This window comes from Plasmodium fragile (genome assembly GCF_000956335.1).
Source record: "Plasmodium fragile strain nilgiri unplaced genomic scaffold supercont1.35, whole genome shotgun sequence".
In the NCBI taxonomy this organism is placed as follows: Eukaryota; Apicomplexa; class Aconoidasida; order Haemosporida; family Plasmodiidae; genus Plasmodium; species Plasmodium fragile.
In genome coordinates, this window is record NW_012192615.1 from 175,310 (window position 1) to 192,887 (window position 17,578).

Consider the following 17,578-nt stretch of genomic DNA (forward strand, 5'->3'; position numbering starts at 1 on the left):
TCACTTCAACGATGCAGCATGCAACTGACGTCGGCATGGGGAGAAAAAAACGTGTATGCCTTACGCATACTTCTTAACATGTGCATACGTACGGACAATCACGCCAGGTGATCTAGGACCAAGCAGAATGATACGTTCATCGGATACGCGTCCTGACTTATTACTATATATTGCACGAACTTTCAAAAAAAAAAAAAAAAAAAAAAAAAAATACACACACATATATACCCTATAGGAAAAGATGGGGGGAAAAAAAAAAATTACGCTTACGATATGCTTCACTCTATTTATACTATGCGCGCTATGCAGACCACTCCCCGTGTTGACAATACACGGGGACTGGAGCGCGCAATTTCATCAATTCGTGCCCGTTGTGTACACAAGCATGAGGGGGGGGCCATATATAAAACGCAACAGTTTTATGAGTACACTTGTTCCACTGCAAAAATTGCTACTCTCTACAAGAGGGGGGTTATTACAACACGTGCACATCTGCGTATCTCCACACACAAGTGCTTAGGAAAGTTTACACGATATTGAATGGAAACACGTGGGTACTTGTGCCTATCAACACATGCTACACATGCACGCGCAGAAGCACACGCACGAGTAACGAGGTGCACGTCTCGCTTTTTTCCCCCGTCCTGCTTCTTAAATCGACGTAAGGGGTGTAAAAGGATTGTTCACGCAGGGGGGGGAGCAACATAAAACGGTTCGCATGACTGATTATCTTTGCAAACAAAAAAAAAAAAAAAAAAAAAAAATTATCCTTACACATTCAGCTTACACATATGTACATATTTTCATACACCAAAAAAAAAAAAAAAGGAAAAAAAAAAAAAGAAAAAGAAAAAGCATATACTGCTAATCTGTCAAACATACAATGAGGTGGAAAAGGAAAAGGCAGGTACAATAACAGGTTTTATTCATGTGTGTAAAATGCTAAATCATTAATGTGAAAAACAAATGAACAATATAATTCCAAAAATGGTAAATACATTTTATTTTCCATATAACCACATTTGCTTATTTGCAAAAGGTGAATTAATAATAATAAAAAAAAAAAAAAAAAAAAAAAAGTGTATACTCCGTATCAATCGTGTGTACTTATGGAAACGCGTGAACCTTATGTAATCCTACGAATACACACACGAAAACACGTATGTACAATCGCGTGTATCACACAGCAAATGTTCTACTAGTGTTACACATGCGCGCGCGGAAGGGATCACACTATCCCTGATGGTTTTTTTTTTTTTTTTTTTGCCTAGTACAATGGCAAAAATTTTCACTCATCGTTCGTGTTAATTGCTTGTGGAACAGTTTGCTCTTTTCTCTGTTTCTGTATGTCCCTTTGCGCAATTTTGCATATCACGATTTACTGGCACATACAAAAAAAAAAAAAAAAAAAAATGCACGTGCGAACAAATGAGAAAATAACAAAAAGTGTTCGTATGCACAGAAAATATATTTTCTTTGTATTTATTTTAAATACATTTTGGGTGCTCACGCCTTCGCGTACTGTATATACACTGAGCGATGTGTAGCATACAGTTTAGCATCTACCACTCGTGAACGAAATTTGTTCGTTCCTGGGTTTGAACAAAAAAAAAAAAAATATATTATCCTTCAAAAGGCGATATAAGCAAAGAGGGAGAGAAAAAGGGAAAACAGGAAAAATAGCAAAACGAAGTAAAAGGTAGTAAGGCGATGGAAAAAAATGGCACAGGTCAAGGGAAAAAATAACAAAACTATGGAAAAAATAACAAAACTATGGAAAAAATAACAAAACTATGGAAAAAATTGCAAAACCCTGGAAAAAAAAAAATAACAAAATGGTAAAAAAAAAAAACGATACCTGATGAATTTCGTAAAAATGTATTTCTTCACATATACTATAGTGTCTTAAGATTTTTTCTTTTTTTTTTTTCTTTCATTTTTCGTTACTTTTTGGTTTTTTTTTTCTTATTGTTCCTATTTTTGTCTTTGCTTTTTTCTTGCGTATGTTTCTCAACTCGTGCTCGGAGCATACATATTACATGCGTGCACTCATGAACGCATATGCACAGTTACATGCGCATCCATGCATGTATGTACGTAAGAAACGGGGGGGCTATGCATGTATGTACACGTGTACACATATATATATATGCGCATGTTCCAGTGACTACGTATGTGTATACATGTACGCTGCGCGTGCTTATTCTTCTTTCTCTGCATGTATGTATTGCGTGCACGCTTACACGTGACACATCGTACGTTTGGTCGAGCACCTAGAAAAAAAAAAAGGGAACACAAAAAAAAGAAAGCAAAAAATGTAAAACGTGCAATGCGACATTATAAAATGAGCAAACTAGTGAACAACCTCGAACGGTTCTTCCTAAACTTGCATAACCAAAATGGTGTAAAACTACAATTATTAGAGGAGAACAAAAAAAAAAAAAAAAAGGAAAAAAACACATGTCAACAAGGTGAACAAAAGGAAGAAATTGACATAACATACGTTAGTCACCTTATGTGTGAACTTGTTGTTTTTTTTTTTTTTTTACTGCTCTTATGAAACTTATATGTACGGATGTATAATTATGCGCATACTAGAAAAAAGCACACGTGAAAAAGGGAATTTCCTTTTTTAATTTTTTACGCATACACGTATTACACATATGGAAATGAGTATAACCGGGCTAGTGTACATGTGACGGAGGAGCGCACATGGTGTATATATATACACGTATACGTACGCGTACGCGCTACATGTATGCCAATATGCATAGTCACACGCACGTGGAAAATTAAAAAAAGAAAACGTATAAAAGGGAAAAGGAAAAGCGCAGCCTACCGGAAAGCGGTGCTCTTCTTTTGGTGTGCACGAGTTTAAATGAAAAATGTACATATAAAACGTCGGACTTATTTGATGCGAAAAGGGTTGCGGGATGCACGCACATGAGCAATATTTGGGAACTCCCGTGTGAGGGGAACCGGAAAGCGTAAAAAGAGGGAAAACAAATGGAAATAAGCGGAGAAAGGGAACTTTTTGAAGTTCCATATGGGCACACATTTATAACGAACAAAGCTCATACAAGAGCGCGTAACAAGTGTACATAACTATATATGTATAATACATGCTTGTATACGTATGCATACATATTTACACATATACGCAAATAAGCCATTTGGTGAAGGCGTGGAATATAAGCAGATGTGTTTTCGGTTATTATGGGAGGGAACACATGCCCTCGCCGAGCCTGCTCGTTTTGTTTGACAGTTCGCTCTCCTATTACATATTACTACGTGGTGTTGTTACTCTGAAAGTTTCACTGTGATTTTTTCCGTTCCATCGTTTTGCCATTTCCGAGCGCAGATTTGCATCAAGGTTCAGCGAAATTATGTTACTCCAAGGCACGTGCACAGAAAAGATCAAATTAACACCCCCTTTGGAGGACCATGTGCATTTTCTCACATTTTTGCAGCAACTCTTTTTTTTTTTTTTTTTTTTCCAGTTAGCTATTTCAGCCATTAATACTGAAATATTCGCTTTTTTTCCTGAACTGTTCAGGTGAATTGTAAAAAAAAAAAAAAAAACAAATTCTCAAAATGTCTATTGAGCGCTAAATTAGCGAAGAAGCCGTTTCGCATGGTTAAAATTAGAAACATGCTGCACAATAATAGTGATTAAAAAAGACGGGAAAAAATGAGAAAACGCTAAACGCAGTATGCTGCTCTCAGTACATAAGCAAAGGAAGCAATTAAGCCGAATAGGCATACCACTTTGACGAAGCATGTGTTCCACCAAATGTGCGCATATGCAATATGCGCAATTATAAAACTTCGTTCTGTCTGACCAGCATAAAACGTGTGTTTTATTGCGGTTTTCTCTTTTAAGGAGCGCCACTGTGTGTATATTAATCCAATTCTCCATTGCACAGCGGCGAAGCGTGTAGTTTTTACACATGCATTAAAATGATTTTATTAAACTGTTTCCCCATAGCTGCGACGAACCAAGCGCGGCATCAAGTCGGGGGAAAATGCCCCCTTCCACTACGCATGCACTGGAATTAAATTTCGTGCGTCGTGTTTGCGTAATGTTTACTCCGATATTTTGCCTCACCATCTCTTCCATTTGGGAAGGTGCACGTGATAGACCCGCATAACCATGTTAAGCTGTATCGCTGTATAACGTTTGGGTGATGCTTATAAGGGCCGTTTCTTTCGTGCGTGCGTTCCTCCATTTTTTGCACTATTGTGATGTTTTTTCTCCCAATGCGCACTCCACACACTGATGGTTGAGTGTTAGCAACTTGGGGAAAAGGGAAAATACTGTTTTTTTTTTTTTTTTTTAATTTTTTTAAAAAAATGGTACACTTTTTCGTTTTCTTGTTATATCTCTTTAACGCTGTGTTTTTATTTGTATAAAAATAAGAATAGATGAAAAAAGAAAAAAAAAAAAATCACACACCTTGTGGGCACATGATCAGAAAATCGCATGTATGTTGTTGGCGCATTCATCGTATGGACACGAACAAAATGAAACGGCAACAAGAAAGAGTCCATTGGGGAATCTTTCCTTCGGTCTAACCATCCGTTCATGTCCCAATTTCCGAGAAAAAAAAAAAAAAAAAAACTGCACATGAAATTATATATGACTCTGGCTGTAGTCATGTTACCGCCGCACCTTTGGTTAATGCATTTCTCTGTTCTCCTTAACAAGATGAGCGTACGAGCACTCTGAGTAGAGTGGCTCTAGTGGGCATTTCCTGCAAACGTAATATGGTCACACGTGATTCGCTTACGCAACGTAAATTTTCGAGGCTCCTTTTAAGTGTGCGTGTTTTGCTAGTTTATGGGCAGGTTCTTTTCCAATTGGGTTCAACCATACACGGGTTGGAAAAGTTGTGACAACGGTGCAGCTTCGGTGAGACAGAGTCGCTGCAGAGTCACTACAGTGGTACAAACTACAATCCGCAGTTCACCTCACACCACTATAGGAGCAACCATTTAATCCTCTGTTTTTCCAACGAGCTTGGTCTTCTTGGCACCTCTCAACAAACCAGTTCTTCTGGCGGCAATGAGACCGACCTTCTGTCCAGCTGGTGCACTTCTCGAGACGGTGGAAGGATGACCAATGTGTTGATGGTTACCACCACCATGGGGATGGTCCACTGGGTTCATAGCAACACCTCTGACTTTAGGCCAGCAGTTACGTTTAACTCTGTATTTGTGGTGAGCAACACCAGCCTTCAAAATTGGCTTATCGATTCTACCTCCTGCACCAACAACACCAACCATAGCTCTAGCTCTAGCATCAATCGTTTTTTTTGCACCAGAAGGTAAACGAACTTTGGTCTTCTTTCCATCCTCCGATTGACCAACCACGGTGGCGTAGCATCCAGATGCCTTCACTAGCGTTCCTCTATTCCCTGTGCGGTGCTCTAAATTACATATGAGAGTACCTTCGGGCATTTTTCCTATGGGTAGAATATTTCCAACAGATAAAGGAGCTTTAATACCACAAGAAATGTACTGACCGGTGAACATGCCTTCTGTGGCTACCATTAATTCTTCTTTCTTTCCATATTTTTCTGTTTTTTTAAAAACAACTTTTGCCAAGGGGGCTCCTCTTCCTGGGTCATGAATAATGTCCTTTATAAGTCCTTTAATGTATCCCTTCTTTTCGCAAAAGTCCAGGTGGCGCAGTTTGGCTGCTCCCTTTCTGTGGTGGTTGTGGGACTTGAAAATCGAGCCTCTTCCTTTCCTTTGGCCTGCACGGGGGAGAACGCGGTGGGAAGTCACATGAGTATTGTGAGTGATACAATAAAATAGAGCAGTGTATGGAACGCAGAGCACCGGCTGCGCGCAAGCTTTCGCCAACATAAAATCGCACAGGCATATGTATATATATACTCTTCTCCGCCCTTGGCGCGGAATAAAGGAAAGCAAAACACGCATCGTATTCTATGCTTTTTTTCTTTTTTTTTTTTTTTTTAGCCCCTATGGGGAAAATATGTACCTCTTATAACTCTTCCCATTTTGAAAATCTCTTCTGGAATTATAAAATCGTTTGAATTGTTTTTTCCCTAATTGTGGGGCTTTTTTTTATCAAGCTCTACACTTGGGTAAATTTCGCGGAGGAAATTATATATATATCTTTTATTAATTATTTGGCCCTGAAAAAGGGATGTAACAAAATTACATTCACGCGCAAATTCGTCGCAGCGTTTGGCCAAAAACAAAATCTCGTTCTTTCTTTTGGATAATTATTATCCTTAACCATGCGGGAGTGTTACCTTTTTTACTTTGTTAAAACCTTTTCGCAACGCTTTTTTTTTGTTTTTTTTTTTTTTTTTTTTTCCAGCTATTTTTTTGGGGTCATAAGGGTTTTTCTTTTTGTCATATTAAACATGGGATTTTTTTTTTGTCCCTGCACTATAGGAAAGAGTGCCCCGTTACATATGGGGTATATTGTATCTCCCTCACATGCGTAATTTTTGTTGTGTATTACTCTACTGATCCCAATTGCGTATTCCCGTGCGTACAATTTGTATGCGGTATTAATGTATAAATTGAACGCAAAAAAAATGGGGATATATATATAAATATACTTGGGCACTATAACGCTGCTTCTCTTTTACCGGTGGGCACGTTGTTCAAATCGGCACGTTACAATATACGCGCTGTACCGTATATAGGGTTCACCCACTGCGGGGTGGCTAAAACAAGGGGTGATTTAAGAGGTTACCCCGAACCGTATATGCGTATTCGCGGCGCGACCTACTGGGGCCACTCCTCCCTTGGGCTTATGTTCCGCCTTGCCCCCATATGCATACAGCAAAGGGAAGAGGAACCGGACCAGACCCTCTCCGCCCATATGATAGAGCCCACCCCCATTTTTTTTCGCGACTCCTCAAATGTGACCCCTATATTTTTGATGCTCTTACTTTTCCTGTTTGGGGGACATAATAACCAATGGCAAAACAATTTTAAGGGCAAAAAATGGCGATTTTTACTGGGACAACAGCTGTTTGAAGAAAATGCCCAGCGCCGCGTCACAAAACAGAAAAAAAAAATAAATAAATAAATAAATACGTAAAATAATAAAATAAAAAAAATATAAAAATAAAGTGAATTTCCCAACACGGAAAAATATAAAACTGTCCAGGGCTACAGCGCCAACCCGCGATATTTGCAACAGGTTTATTGTGCAACAACAAATTGGAAAAAAAGAACATTTTTTTTCTGCCCCCTTTTTTTATGCTAACGTATAGAACACTTCAAACAAAGGATGGTGATGGAGGGGGAAAAGAAAAAGATGCATACATAAACCGTCTGCCTTTTGGAAAAGGAGCACCCACATTCGTATTAGCCGTTGTGTGTTGCCCAATAAGGTTGTGTGAAATGGCGTAAAAAAACGTAACTCCCTATTTTGCGTGATGACCGCACTATTTAATTGTCTCATCATGCAGGAAAAAAAAAAAAAAAAAAAAAAAGAAATGTACAATTGTCCCACAAGTATAACCCAACCCTGTATGCATTAAAAACGGTTTATGTGTACCAATAACGGAGGAATTTTTTCGTGGGGCCTCTAAATTAGGCAATTTCCAAAGTGCGCCTCAATCGAGGTGCCCCTTTGTTTATTAGTCGCTCCACCTGGGCGGACGCACGCACGGACCGACGAACGAACAGTTGTTTTATAAGTGTAATAAGTTGAAGGAATACTTTTTTTTCTTATCTCCTTGGAATTAAAAACTGTTGCGAGTGTTAAGTTTAAAAAAAAAAAAAAAAAAAAAAAAAAAAAAGGAATGATATAAAAGTGCATACGGGTATAATACATGTCCATACCTCGATATGAACGAAATGGATGATGAAATGTGCATGTGAGGAATGGGCACAAAACCGCTTCCCCAATTTGCTCTCATTAGGACTAAATAGGGGTTCGGTACGCAGTGACGTCAGACCTAGTTTCGTACCATTTTGTATAGCCTGATTGGGACTCTTCTTTTTTTTTTTTTTCTATGGCAAAGTCAGCATGGTACTCGTGCACGCACTAAGGAAGGGGGGCTCCTCCCTGTCTCTCCGACAGGCTTCCATCCAATACTACTATCAACCACCCTGCCTGTTAATTTGTTTCTTTGTGGCATCAAGTCCAACTCATTCACTAAACTCAACAGTCTGGTACGTCGATCTCCCCAGAGTCAATCATCTCCTGGACGGTGGTTGGCTTCTTCCCATCGACGGTGCAACCAATGGAGTTGCAAGTGCCTAAAATTTCTTTCACAGTTCCTTTAAATTCTTTGGCCCTGGACTTCTCCTTCATGATTCTTGCGATAGAGTACACTTGCTCAATTTTTAAATTTCCATTGTGTTTAATATTTTTTACTTTTTTCCTATCCCTAGGAGCTTCATTTAATTCCTTTAGCACGAGGGAAGCTGATGTCGGTACCACTTCAATTTTGGCTTGCCTATTTTGTATGGTAAGTTTTACACAGATTTTCAGTCCCTTCCATGATTGTGTTTCTTTTGCTATATCGTCACCAATTTTCTTTGGGGACAGTCCAAGGGGACCTAGCTTGGGCGACAGCACTGATGAGGCTCCTACTTCTCCTCCGACCTGTCGGATGTAGACTGCACGTATGGGGTAAGAGGGGGGGGAAACGACAACATGATGAGTTAGTCATGTTTGGTTATTGTTCACGGAAAGGGCAATGACAAAGACGGGGGTAGTTGATGGCGTGTATAAGAGAAGCTCATATGGTGGGGTCCTCAACAATGGAGCAAGGAGAAGAACAAAAAAAAAAGGGGGAACAATCCTTCACAGGCATAGGAGTAGTTAGTACCCCCTTCCTTCCCCCTAACCAATTACTTCCCCTCACTCGAATAATCGCTTCTCTGTACTACGTTCCACTCCTCTGGGGGACCCCACTCAATGTCACAATAATGATTATGTACAATATACGCATGGAAAATTTATAGCTCCCCCACAACAATATATATACGCATAAAAAGCCACTCTCGTCATGCGAAGAGGTGAAATAAATCAACAACGGAAAAACGGCAGGCGGAGGAATGAATGAATAACAATCCTCCACCCACTCTTCACTCCTCTGCTGCTAATCCATTTATGCGATTAAAAGGAGGCAACATAATAAACACGAATAATTACCATATTTTATCTCGTTGGGATCTGGTCTTTTAGCCATTTTTGATGAACTTGTTTCGCGCTTGTTAAAAATTCAAAGGGAGTTTTCTTCCAATTCGCGTATGAGTTGTTTTCCGCAGCGGGCGACGGCTTTGCAGTTTCAGTCGTTCGTACGTTCGTACGTTCGTACGTTTGTATATTTATAAATTTGTGTAACTTATTTTTATTTTATTATTATTTTTTTTAATTTTATTTATTTATTTATTTTTTTTTTTTTTTCCGCCCACGTGGCCAACACGCTAATTTTGTGAGCAGTCGAGAGGAACGATTTTAAACGGCGATGGGTAAAGGGAGTGAATTTGTAAGCATTTTGCGATAGGGCAATCTACTCAGATGGCACGCTCCATTAATGGTTCGTTTAATTAATATACTCGTCCTGTTAGTCCCGTTAATTCCCCTTTTTTCGTGCGCTTCGCCTGGTGCTTTTAAGCTATACCTTCTGTAGCTTTGTTCACCTTATCGCGTCGCCCTCGCATGAGCCCACCGCCGCACCGCCCATAGGCAGTGGCGTCATTATAGGGTGGGCATACATCCAACTCGGAGTCCCTTCCCCCACGCCACCGCTATACATATATATATATGTTTGCATTATTGCTTTCACCCCCCCACAGGAGTCGCGGAGTCGTGGAGTCGCATTGCTCCTTAATTTGTAGAGCTTATACAAATTTTGCAGAGATCTGCCTCTCGGGCCTTGTCCCCTTCCCCGCACAAGTGCCTTTAAAAAAAAAAATCGCCTACAGGGTATTTTGTACCCATGTATCCACCCGCAGGTTATAATAGCAATAAAAACGGGGAGAAGGCATAGAAGGGGAAAATTTGCTCCACCCCCCACTATATCAAATGTACAAAAAAAAAAAAAAAAAAACAAACACTTCAGGCAAAAATTGGGAACGCGCCTCTAAGGATGCAAATCCGTGAGCTTGTGATGCGGTTCCGCCGCCACACCCAATAAACGGTCCAGTGAGAGGACGCCCCTAATTTTCCGCGGAGGATACTTATACCGGGCCTTCAGTACCTCCGTACAGTTGGTTAAAATGTGGTCTAGCATATGTAGAACAAATTTTGTCTCCATGTTTGACGCGCACGCATCTGCATGCAGCAGCACTCCATCTGCCGAGTGTGCATGCCGCAGCTTCCTAACAAAACGGACAAATTTTACTCCATCTGAAAGGCCCAACTGGGCAAAATTATTCTTTATGTGGAAGAGGATTCTCTCGAGGCTGTCATAGTGGTAGTAGTGACTGCGTATAGCGGTCTCCAATATTCGCAACTCGTCTTCCACCCGAACGTCAGTATTGTGGTTGTTATAAAGGTGAAATAGCTTTCGCAAGGTAGGGTTCATAACGGATAGTGTCTGCACATGGAAATTTGTCCCCGCTTCAGGGATCCTCATTGGGGACCCATCATTGCGGGGTACACATGCCCCATCAAACAGGAAGGCGTTAATCCTAAAGAGGCTTAGAATGAAATTTTTTATGTCTCTTGGGGAGTAAGCCAGTTGGGTCCTTTCTACATATTCAATCGCCTTGGTATAAATTTCCCACCGTTCATGGAAAGGCAAAATACGCCCATATAAGGAAAAAAGGGAAAGAAAGGTACACATCTCCTTGTGTGTAAGATCGAATTTGTTGCGCACAATGATGTGGAGGAGCTTCCTGTGACAATCATCCGAGAGGGAAACTTCTTTCCTCTTCCATTTTCTAATCCTTTTTATTCTGCATTTGTACATATGATAAGAACGTAGGAAAAGTACCACGTCAGAGGATATACAGAAATGCCCATTTTGCATTACCTGTCCCATCAGTTTGGAAAGGAGGGCTGGCTCAAAATGGTTATTCTTTATAAACATCCTGAACAAGAGGATGGTGTCATTTATCTTTAGGTGACTCCAAAAATTATATACCGTGTCATTCACAGAGCCTTGCAATAGGTAGTACTCAATTCGTTTAAGTATGTTATTTTTTTTTCTCTTTTTTTTTTCATATTTTATTTTTTGCAAGGCATACAATAATCGAATGATTCCACTGGGACCAAACTCCGGGAGAAGAACCACAGCTTTGTTAAACTGCTCATCCACTTGGTCAAATAATTTACTCCTTCCTATTGTCCTGTTGGTGTAGCTGCCTTTCTCCTCCCCTTTGTTCATCTGCACCTTTCTGAAGTGCCTACTGATGTGTCTCTTTCGTGTTGACTTCCCTTTGGTGTACCTCCCCACCAGGGCTATATGCTCACACACATTTTCCAGGTGCTTCAATAAATGGGTACCATTTATTTTGTTCAATGTTACACTCGGGATGAGGTTCCGGATGAGAGGAATTGACAAACTCTTCATTTGTTTATGCGTATAATGAGGTGAATGCTTTTAAGCGAAGTAGGGTGAACAAAAAAGGTGGACCTGTCCCACCTGTTTGGCTCTCCACACCAGGTAAGTGGCAACAAAACAAGGGTTTAAAAAGAAGAAAAAAGGGGGGAAGCACATTATATATGGAAAAAGTAACATGCACTAAAAAAAACAACTCCAAAAAAAGGGTCCCCCTCACTTGATTATATATAGAGGGGCAGTTTCAAACGGTACGATTAACAGTTTAGAGGCCGGGCTCCGTTCCGACCCATTTTATATTATGGGTGAATACATGCTGCTTTTCTTCCCCTTCCACTGGCTAAGAAGTAAAGGTTAGCAAAAAAAAAAAAAAAAAAAAGGATACACATCGCATAGGAGCTTCTCCAAATTTGACTCCGCAAAATGACGCGGAAAAAATGCACAAAAAGGAGGCAACAAAAATAACGGCGTCATGAATTGCACAAAAAAAAGGCACATGCACAGCGCGCAACTCCTCGCCTGACCAGTGGCAATCCCCTTCGTCGAAGCTGTGTTGAGATATGCCTACTTGATGGTCTGCGCCTTCCTCAAAAAGTGCAAACTTGAAATTTTCATTTGTCCCAGCATGCCGCACACGACCCAGCGGCCATTTTTACAAATCTTAATCACCCCATCAGAGGTGAGGGCGACTAGAAAGTTACTCTCGTTAAAATCAAAGTCTTCTATTTTTCCTCCGCCTTTGCTGGTATCACTGTGGAGCATCCAATTCTTACGTTGTGTGTTGAAGATGTAAAAATAATTCTTCTCATCTAGAACCCACAGTTGATCATTTCTGTCAAAGGCCAATGATTTCAACTTGGCTATTCCGTAAGCCTTTTTTTCCTGCACCCATTCGTATTTGTTCCATTTTTGTAAATCGCCCCGCAGATTTATTGCCCACATTTTATTCCTTCCACTAATGGCCATTTTTAAAAAGAGAGTTTCTTTATGCGTGTCTATTTGTTGGAAGCACCTATTGTTCATTAGAAAACCAAGATGGAAATCTGTATTGATGCAAATGATATGTCCCTTTTTGTCAGTGCACAGGGATATGAAAGATTCGTAGCGGATGTTTATTCTCGTCCAGTGGTAACCATCCCATGAGTACACTTCTCCTGAATGACTTACTCCAAGCATGTTTTCAAATAATGGTAATCCTTGTTGGAGACCCGTTTTCCGTAGAACCATCTTTTTGTTCTTTGTTAATGTTGCTCGGTTTTTCTTCCTGGCCTCTATCTGAGGGCTATATTTGGCCTCTGCTACGTTGTTCTCTGCTTTATTGGTCTCTGCTTCATTGGTCTCCTTGACGTGGTTACCTTTGCCCAAGTCCCCATGCTTGGTTGAACTTCGCCTCTCGTAGGTTGGAATATCCCCTGGTGTCCTCCCTATGGACTTTTCCGACTTTTCCATCTTCGTCAATTCCTCCGCCCGCTTCTTCGGCATCAACGGGCCCAAAACTTGCGACCTCTCCGAAAGAGGCTTCCCATTTTTCGCAAACGATTGAGTGTTCCGCCTGCCGACCATTTGGAAGGACTTGATTTTATCTGTGCTCATGAACCTCTCAGCTATTTTTAAAATCTGCGTCTTTGCACTGATCATATTTAGTTTCCTTTCCGCATTCATCTTTCGCGCTTTATTGTACGGGGAGAAAGAAGTATAGGTTACGTTCTTGTCTACTCTCATGCTGAAGGCTTTCTTGGGCCCCCCCCCTTTCAAGGCTCCTTGCAAATTTTCTGTGTGCAGCTTTTTCAGCTTTGGACTTGAGTACCTGTAGCTGCTGCTCAGCGTGTGCGTGGTGGCTAGGCGCTCAAACACGGACACTTTTTTGATTGCGCTTTTTGCTGGTGCCTTGAGTTTGTCTACCGATTTTTCATCACCCGAGTTGCCATCCCTATCCTTGCTGGCATCATCCACGTTTGGGTCATCATCTACGCTGCTTTCATCACCTGCGTTTTCTCCTGCCTCCAGCATCACGCCCATTTTCGATGTGGCCACTTTAACAGGCCTCTCCAAAGCGTCGCTACTGCTGACCCCCAATGAATGTCCCTCCACACCTTCACGTTTGGAGTCCATCTGTTCCAAAGTGCTTCCATCCAAAGAGCTGTTTTTTTTTTTAAGGGATGACTTTAATCTTGGCGCATTTCCGCTTGTTAGTCTTTCCTCATCAGATGGATCATCACGGTTGGATCTAGGCCCTTGCACGTCTGTGTGCAACTGCTTTTTGAGAGAAGTGCTTGAACTTTTTATGGCAACGTTGTATTTACTCAATTTATCAGTCGATCCCTGCATAACAACCGTTTTGCTCTTTATGTATTGCATGGCTAATGAATCGGACACTCACACAGGGTAAATTTTGTGGAGATGGGACAAAAACACCTGAATTTGTGTCAAACGTATGACACAAAATGGTGATCCCTTTTTTTTTTTTTTTTTTTTTGTTGTTGTTGTAGACATCCAACGGGCAACCCTGCTTACGGCTGCACGTGGTTATGCATATGTATATGTACCTTGTCCAAAAGGGGAGAAAGAAGGACAAAAGTTTAAAATAAATATAGTGAATATATAATGCGGTTAAATGAGACTCTCTTCATAATGGTCAACTTGAACCATCAAGTAGTCTCCATTAAAATGAAGAATCATAGTTTTGCCAAATTGATGAATTAATTATATTTTGTGTGTTTAATTTGGTCAAGGTTGAAGCAATATGGTCGAAAACACTTTTTTTTTATGAACAGCCATACGAAAAAAAAAAAAAAAAAAAAAAAAAAATTACAAGAAATAGCTAGCTACTTGTTGGCTGTATTAACAAGGGAAATTTTGTAAATTCGGACATATATAGATTAATATATTGGCTCGTACCATGTATAGATATAAAAAGGTACGTACTAGTGTGTATGCTCTCCAGGGGAGCCACACCGAGGTAGATTAATCTTTCCCGTTTTTATGCAGAAAAACACCTGTATTCGCGGATGCTACGCAAAAAACGGCTATCTTGTACAGGGTGAAAGGAGAGGAAAAAGACAATTAACATTCTTCTTTCTTGCAACTATTGAGGCTAAATCCAGGCCCAAAGATCCTTTTACAATACGGGTCCATGTGGGTCATTTTATCCAACTTGAAGCACCCACTATAATAGTTTATCCGCCGTAGTGTTGTCATGCATTTGTCTTATGTGTAACATTGGGTATGCGCGTGTGTGTTTTTGTGTACGTTTCAGGGGGGAGGGGCCTTTTTTTTATCTATTTTTTTTTTTTTTCTGCTAATCAGATCACAAGGTTTAGCATTCTGGCTCTCGCGATGGGCTGTGTGTAATGCCGCAATCACCGCTGGGCATATAAATTGGGCGTTTAATAAATAAGACAAAAAATTACAAACAACTGCTTGTTTTATTTTGCTATATTCTACTTTGCTACAGTCTATTTTTCTATATCCTTATTTTGCTATATTTTATTTATAAATAATTATTTTAAAAAAAAATTTATAAAATAGTTCATTCAGTGCGGGGCTACTTGTCCCTGTGGTGTGGGCGCGCGTGAAGGGAGCATACGTTTACACGCGTGCATGCAAACATGCGCATGTGTCCCACTATACGCATATGTATACACAGCGTATGGGGAGGGGAACACATAAATAGGGTAGGTACGTGGCTATAAAAAAAAAAAAAAAAAAAAAAAAAAATAATAATAATAATAATAATAATAATACATAAAATAAAAGCAATCATGCACCTAGATAGTAAAGTGAATTGAACTGAGGGAAGGGGGACACACGTCTATAACGTGTAACACCCATGTGTGTGCAGATATAGCGTGCCTGCTAAATTGCATTACGAAGAGGGATAATAACCTTTAAATAATGTTAAAGGGGAAGAAACACCTAATTTAAGATAAGCACGCGAGAGTGGGACGAATCACAATGATAAACTTTTCTCATTGGGCGCGCTCATATATAAGTACATATATAAAGTACATACAAGGACGCATGGGCACAAATACACCCATGGTTATTGCACACCTAGACATTTAGCATGAAAAGTATACAAATGTGTAAAGTCGATACGTACCCCCTTCTGTGGGAATGTGCTTCTCATCCACACATAATACAAACGCCTAATGTCTTCTCTTATGGGCCCATGAGGAGGATCTAGATCTGGATTTTGATGCAGATCTAGACTTTGATGTGGATCTGTTATTTTTTCTCTTTTGTTGGTATGACATACTTTTGGAGTAACTTCTTTTCTTATCATATGCATCTCTTCTTCGATCCATGCTTCTACTTCTGCTGCTACTAGATGTTCTACTTCTACTCCTGCTTCTGCTCCTACTTCCACTTCGACTTCTACTTCTGCTCCTGCTGTAGCTTCTGCTACTGTAGCTTCTACTTCTGGTGTAGGACCTTTTACGGCCCCTAGAGTAGCTCCTGCTAGAATAACTCCTATTCCTGCTACCGTACCTACCGTACCCTCCATCTCGGTGCCACGATATTTTTTTCTCTCTAATTGTTATTTTGGACTTTTCACCTTCATGAGACCTAAATGTAGATCCGTTAAATTTCTCAATCGCTTCAAGCATGTCTTCCTTGTGGAAAAAAGAAACTTCACCAATTCCGTTTTTAAAAACGTCTGCGTGGCCGCATTCTCCAGCTTCTCTCAGATGGTCCTTCAAATCTTGCCAGCTGCCTGAAAGGGGTAATCCGCTGACCTGTACGTGGGTGAGTAAAATGAGTCAAGTGTGAAGACGAGGAAATGTAGAGCAGTGAGGTGTAGCAGCATGGACACGCACTATCACTAAAACGGACAAATGGACGGAACATAAAAAAAAGTAAAAAAATGCTACACGTCAAATGATGCACAAGGTCGCATTTCTATTATATCGTTATTTATTATTATTTTTTTTTGTTACCTCAACGACGTATCTGCCTCGCCTGGACCTCATTCCCCTGCCCATCATTCCTCTACCGCCTCTAGATCCGTATCTCCCACTATCCCTAGCGTTAAAAGGGACTTCTACCCTTAACTTATTACCCCCATAATCACAACCGTCTTTTTCTTTTATCGCATCCGCCGCATCTCTAGCATCCTCGAATTCGATAAAAGCAAAGGCAGCACCTGACACGGTTTTTTTCACGTCACACTTTTGTATGTTTCCATATTTTCGAAATTCATTTTCTACATCCCTTTGCGTTACGTGAGAAGGTAAGTTTCCCACGTAGATGCGTGAAATGCTTTCACTCATAGACATTTTTGGTGGACTCTTTTTTTTTTTTTTTTTTTTTTTTCCTCGTTATAAAAAACACAGTTCGTGTAGGGGACACGCCAGATGGATGGAACGTGCGTCGAGTATTATACTTTGGGTGGTTGGCAATATGCCCACTTGGTGTTGCATTCACGTATCCCTTTCACACGTAATCTCTTCTGCGTTTTTCTTCTGCCCTTCTGCTGCGCCTTCAGCCGTGTCGAGATTGCCCACTCTATTGGTTTAGTCACCACGTAGATTTGCAAACATGTACGCGCGGGGAGAAGCGGGGTATGGCGACTAACCCAGTTACGCGTGGGGAAGCCAATACCACTGTCACCGTTGCGGGAACAGAACCAGCGTGATCCCTCTTTCTCCTTCGCGTATGCGCCTGCCAAAAACGCAACACGTTGTAGCTGCTCGAAATTGGAGAAATGCAGTTAGCGGGTTGGGCACAAAAGTACATGTGGGATATAAGTTCGCTCTACTACGTTTTTTCAATGTCAGTTGGAAAAAAAAACAAAAAAAAACAGCTGTATGTAATTCGTTCTTTAATACTTCCAATAAAATTATACTTTGGTAAAAAGGGCGTGAATACAAATGGGGAGTGCTCATATCTTCCCTCTTTTTTTTTTTCGTTCCCTTCGCATATGTAGTATTTTGTACCTCTTTTGCGTTTCGTTTTTTGTATTCCCCCTCTACTATTTGGGCCCCGTTTTTTGCATTTCGTTTATAATTGCTTCCGCTATATTGCCCGTTATATTGGCTTTCGTTATGCGTTTTTTTTTTTTT

At 40.4% G+C, this 17,578-nt stretch overlaps 5 protein-coding genes across 5 annotated transcripts; all 5 read right to left on the reverse strand.

Annotated features, from left to right (window-relative positions):
- Positions 1-4,995: 4,995 nt before the first annotated feature.
- AK88_03210 (uncharacterized protein) lies at positions 4,996-6,026 on the reverse strand (the record flags this gene model as incomplete). The annotated part of the gene is made up of 2 exons (XM_012480831.1): positions 4,996-5,759; positions 6,008-6,026. The coding sequence occupies 2 exons, from the start codon at positions 6,024-6,026 to the stop codon at positions 4,996-4,998; spliced, it is 783 nt and encodes a 260-aa protein (XP_012336254.1).
- A 2,132-nt stretch (positions 6,027-8,158) lies between these two features.
- Positions 8,159-9,194, reverse strand: AK88_03211 (uncharacterized protein; the record flags this gene model as incomplete). Its single annotated transcript, XM_012480832.1, has 2 exons — positions 8,159-8,619; positions 9,158-9,194. 2 exons carry the CDS (start codon positions 9,192-9,194, stop codon positions 8,159-8,161), a joined length of 498 nt encoding a protein of 165 aa, XP_012336255.1.
- Positions 9,195-10,091: 897 nt separating this feature from the next.
- Positions 10,092-11,525, reverse strand: AK88_03212 (uncharacterized protein; the record flags this gene model as incomplete). The annotated part of the gene is made up of 1 exon (XM_012480833.1): positions 10,092-11,525. The coding sequence occupies one exon, from the start codon at positions 11,523-11,525 to the stop codon at positions 10,092-10,094; it is 1,434 nt and encodes a 477-aa protein (XP_012336256.1).
- Positions 11,526-12,077: 552 nt separating this feature from the next.
- On the reverse strand, positions 12,078-13,871 carry AK88_03213 (uncharacterized protein; the record flags this gene model as incomplete). The annotated part of the gene is made up of 1 exon (XM_012480834.1): positions 12,078-13,871. The coding sequence occupies one exon, from the start codon at positions 13,869-13,871 to the stop codon at positions 12,078-12,080; it is 1,794 nt and encodes a 597-aa protein (XP_012336257.1).
- A 1,790-nt stretch (positions 13,872-15,661) lies between these two features.
- Positions 15,662-16,792, reverse strand: AK88_03214 (uncharacterized protein; the record flags this gene model as incomplete). Its single annotated transcript, XM_012480835.1, has 2 exons — positions 15,662-16,252; positions 16,454-16,792. The coding sequence occupies 2 exons, from the start codon at positions 16,790-16,792 to the stop codon at positions 15,662-15,664; spliced, it is 930 nt and encodes a 309-aa protein (XP_012336258.1).
- Positions 16,793-17,578: the final 786 nt, after the last annotated feature.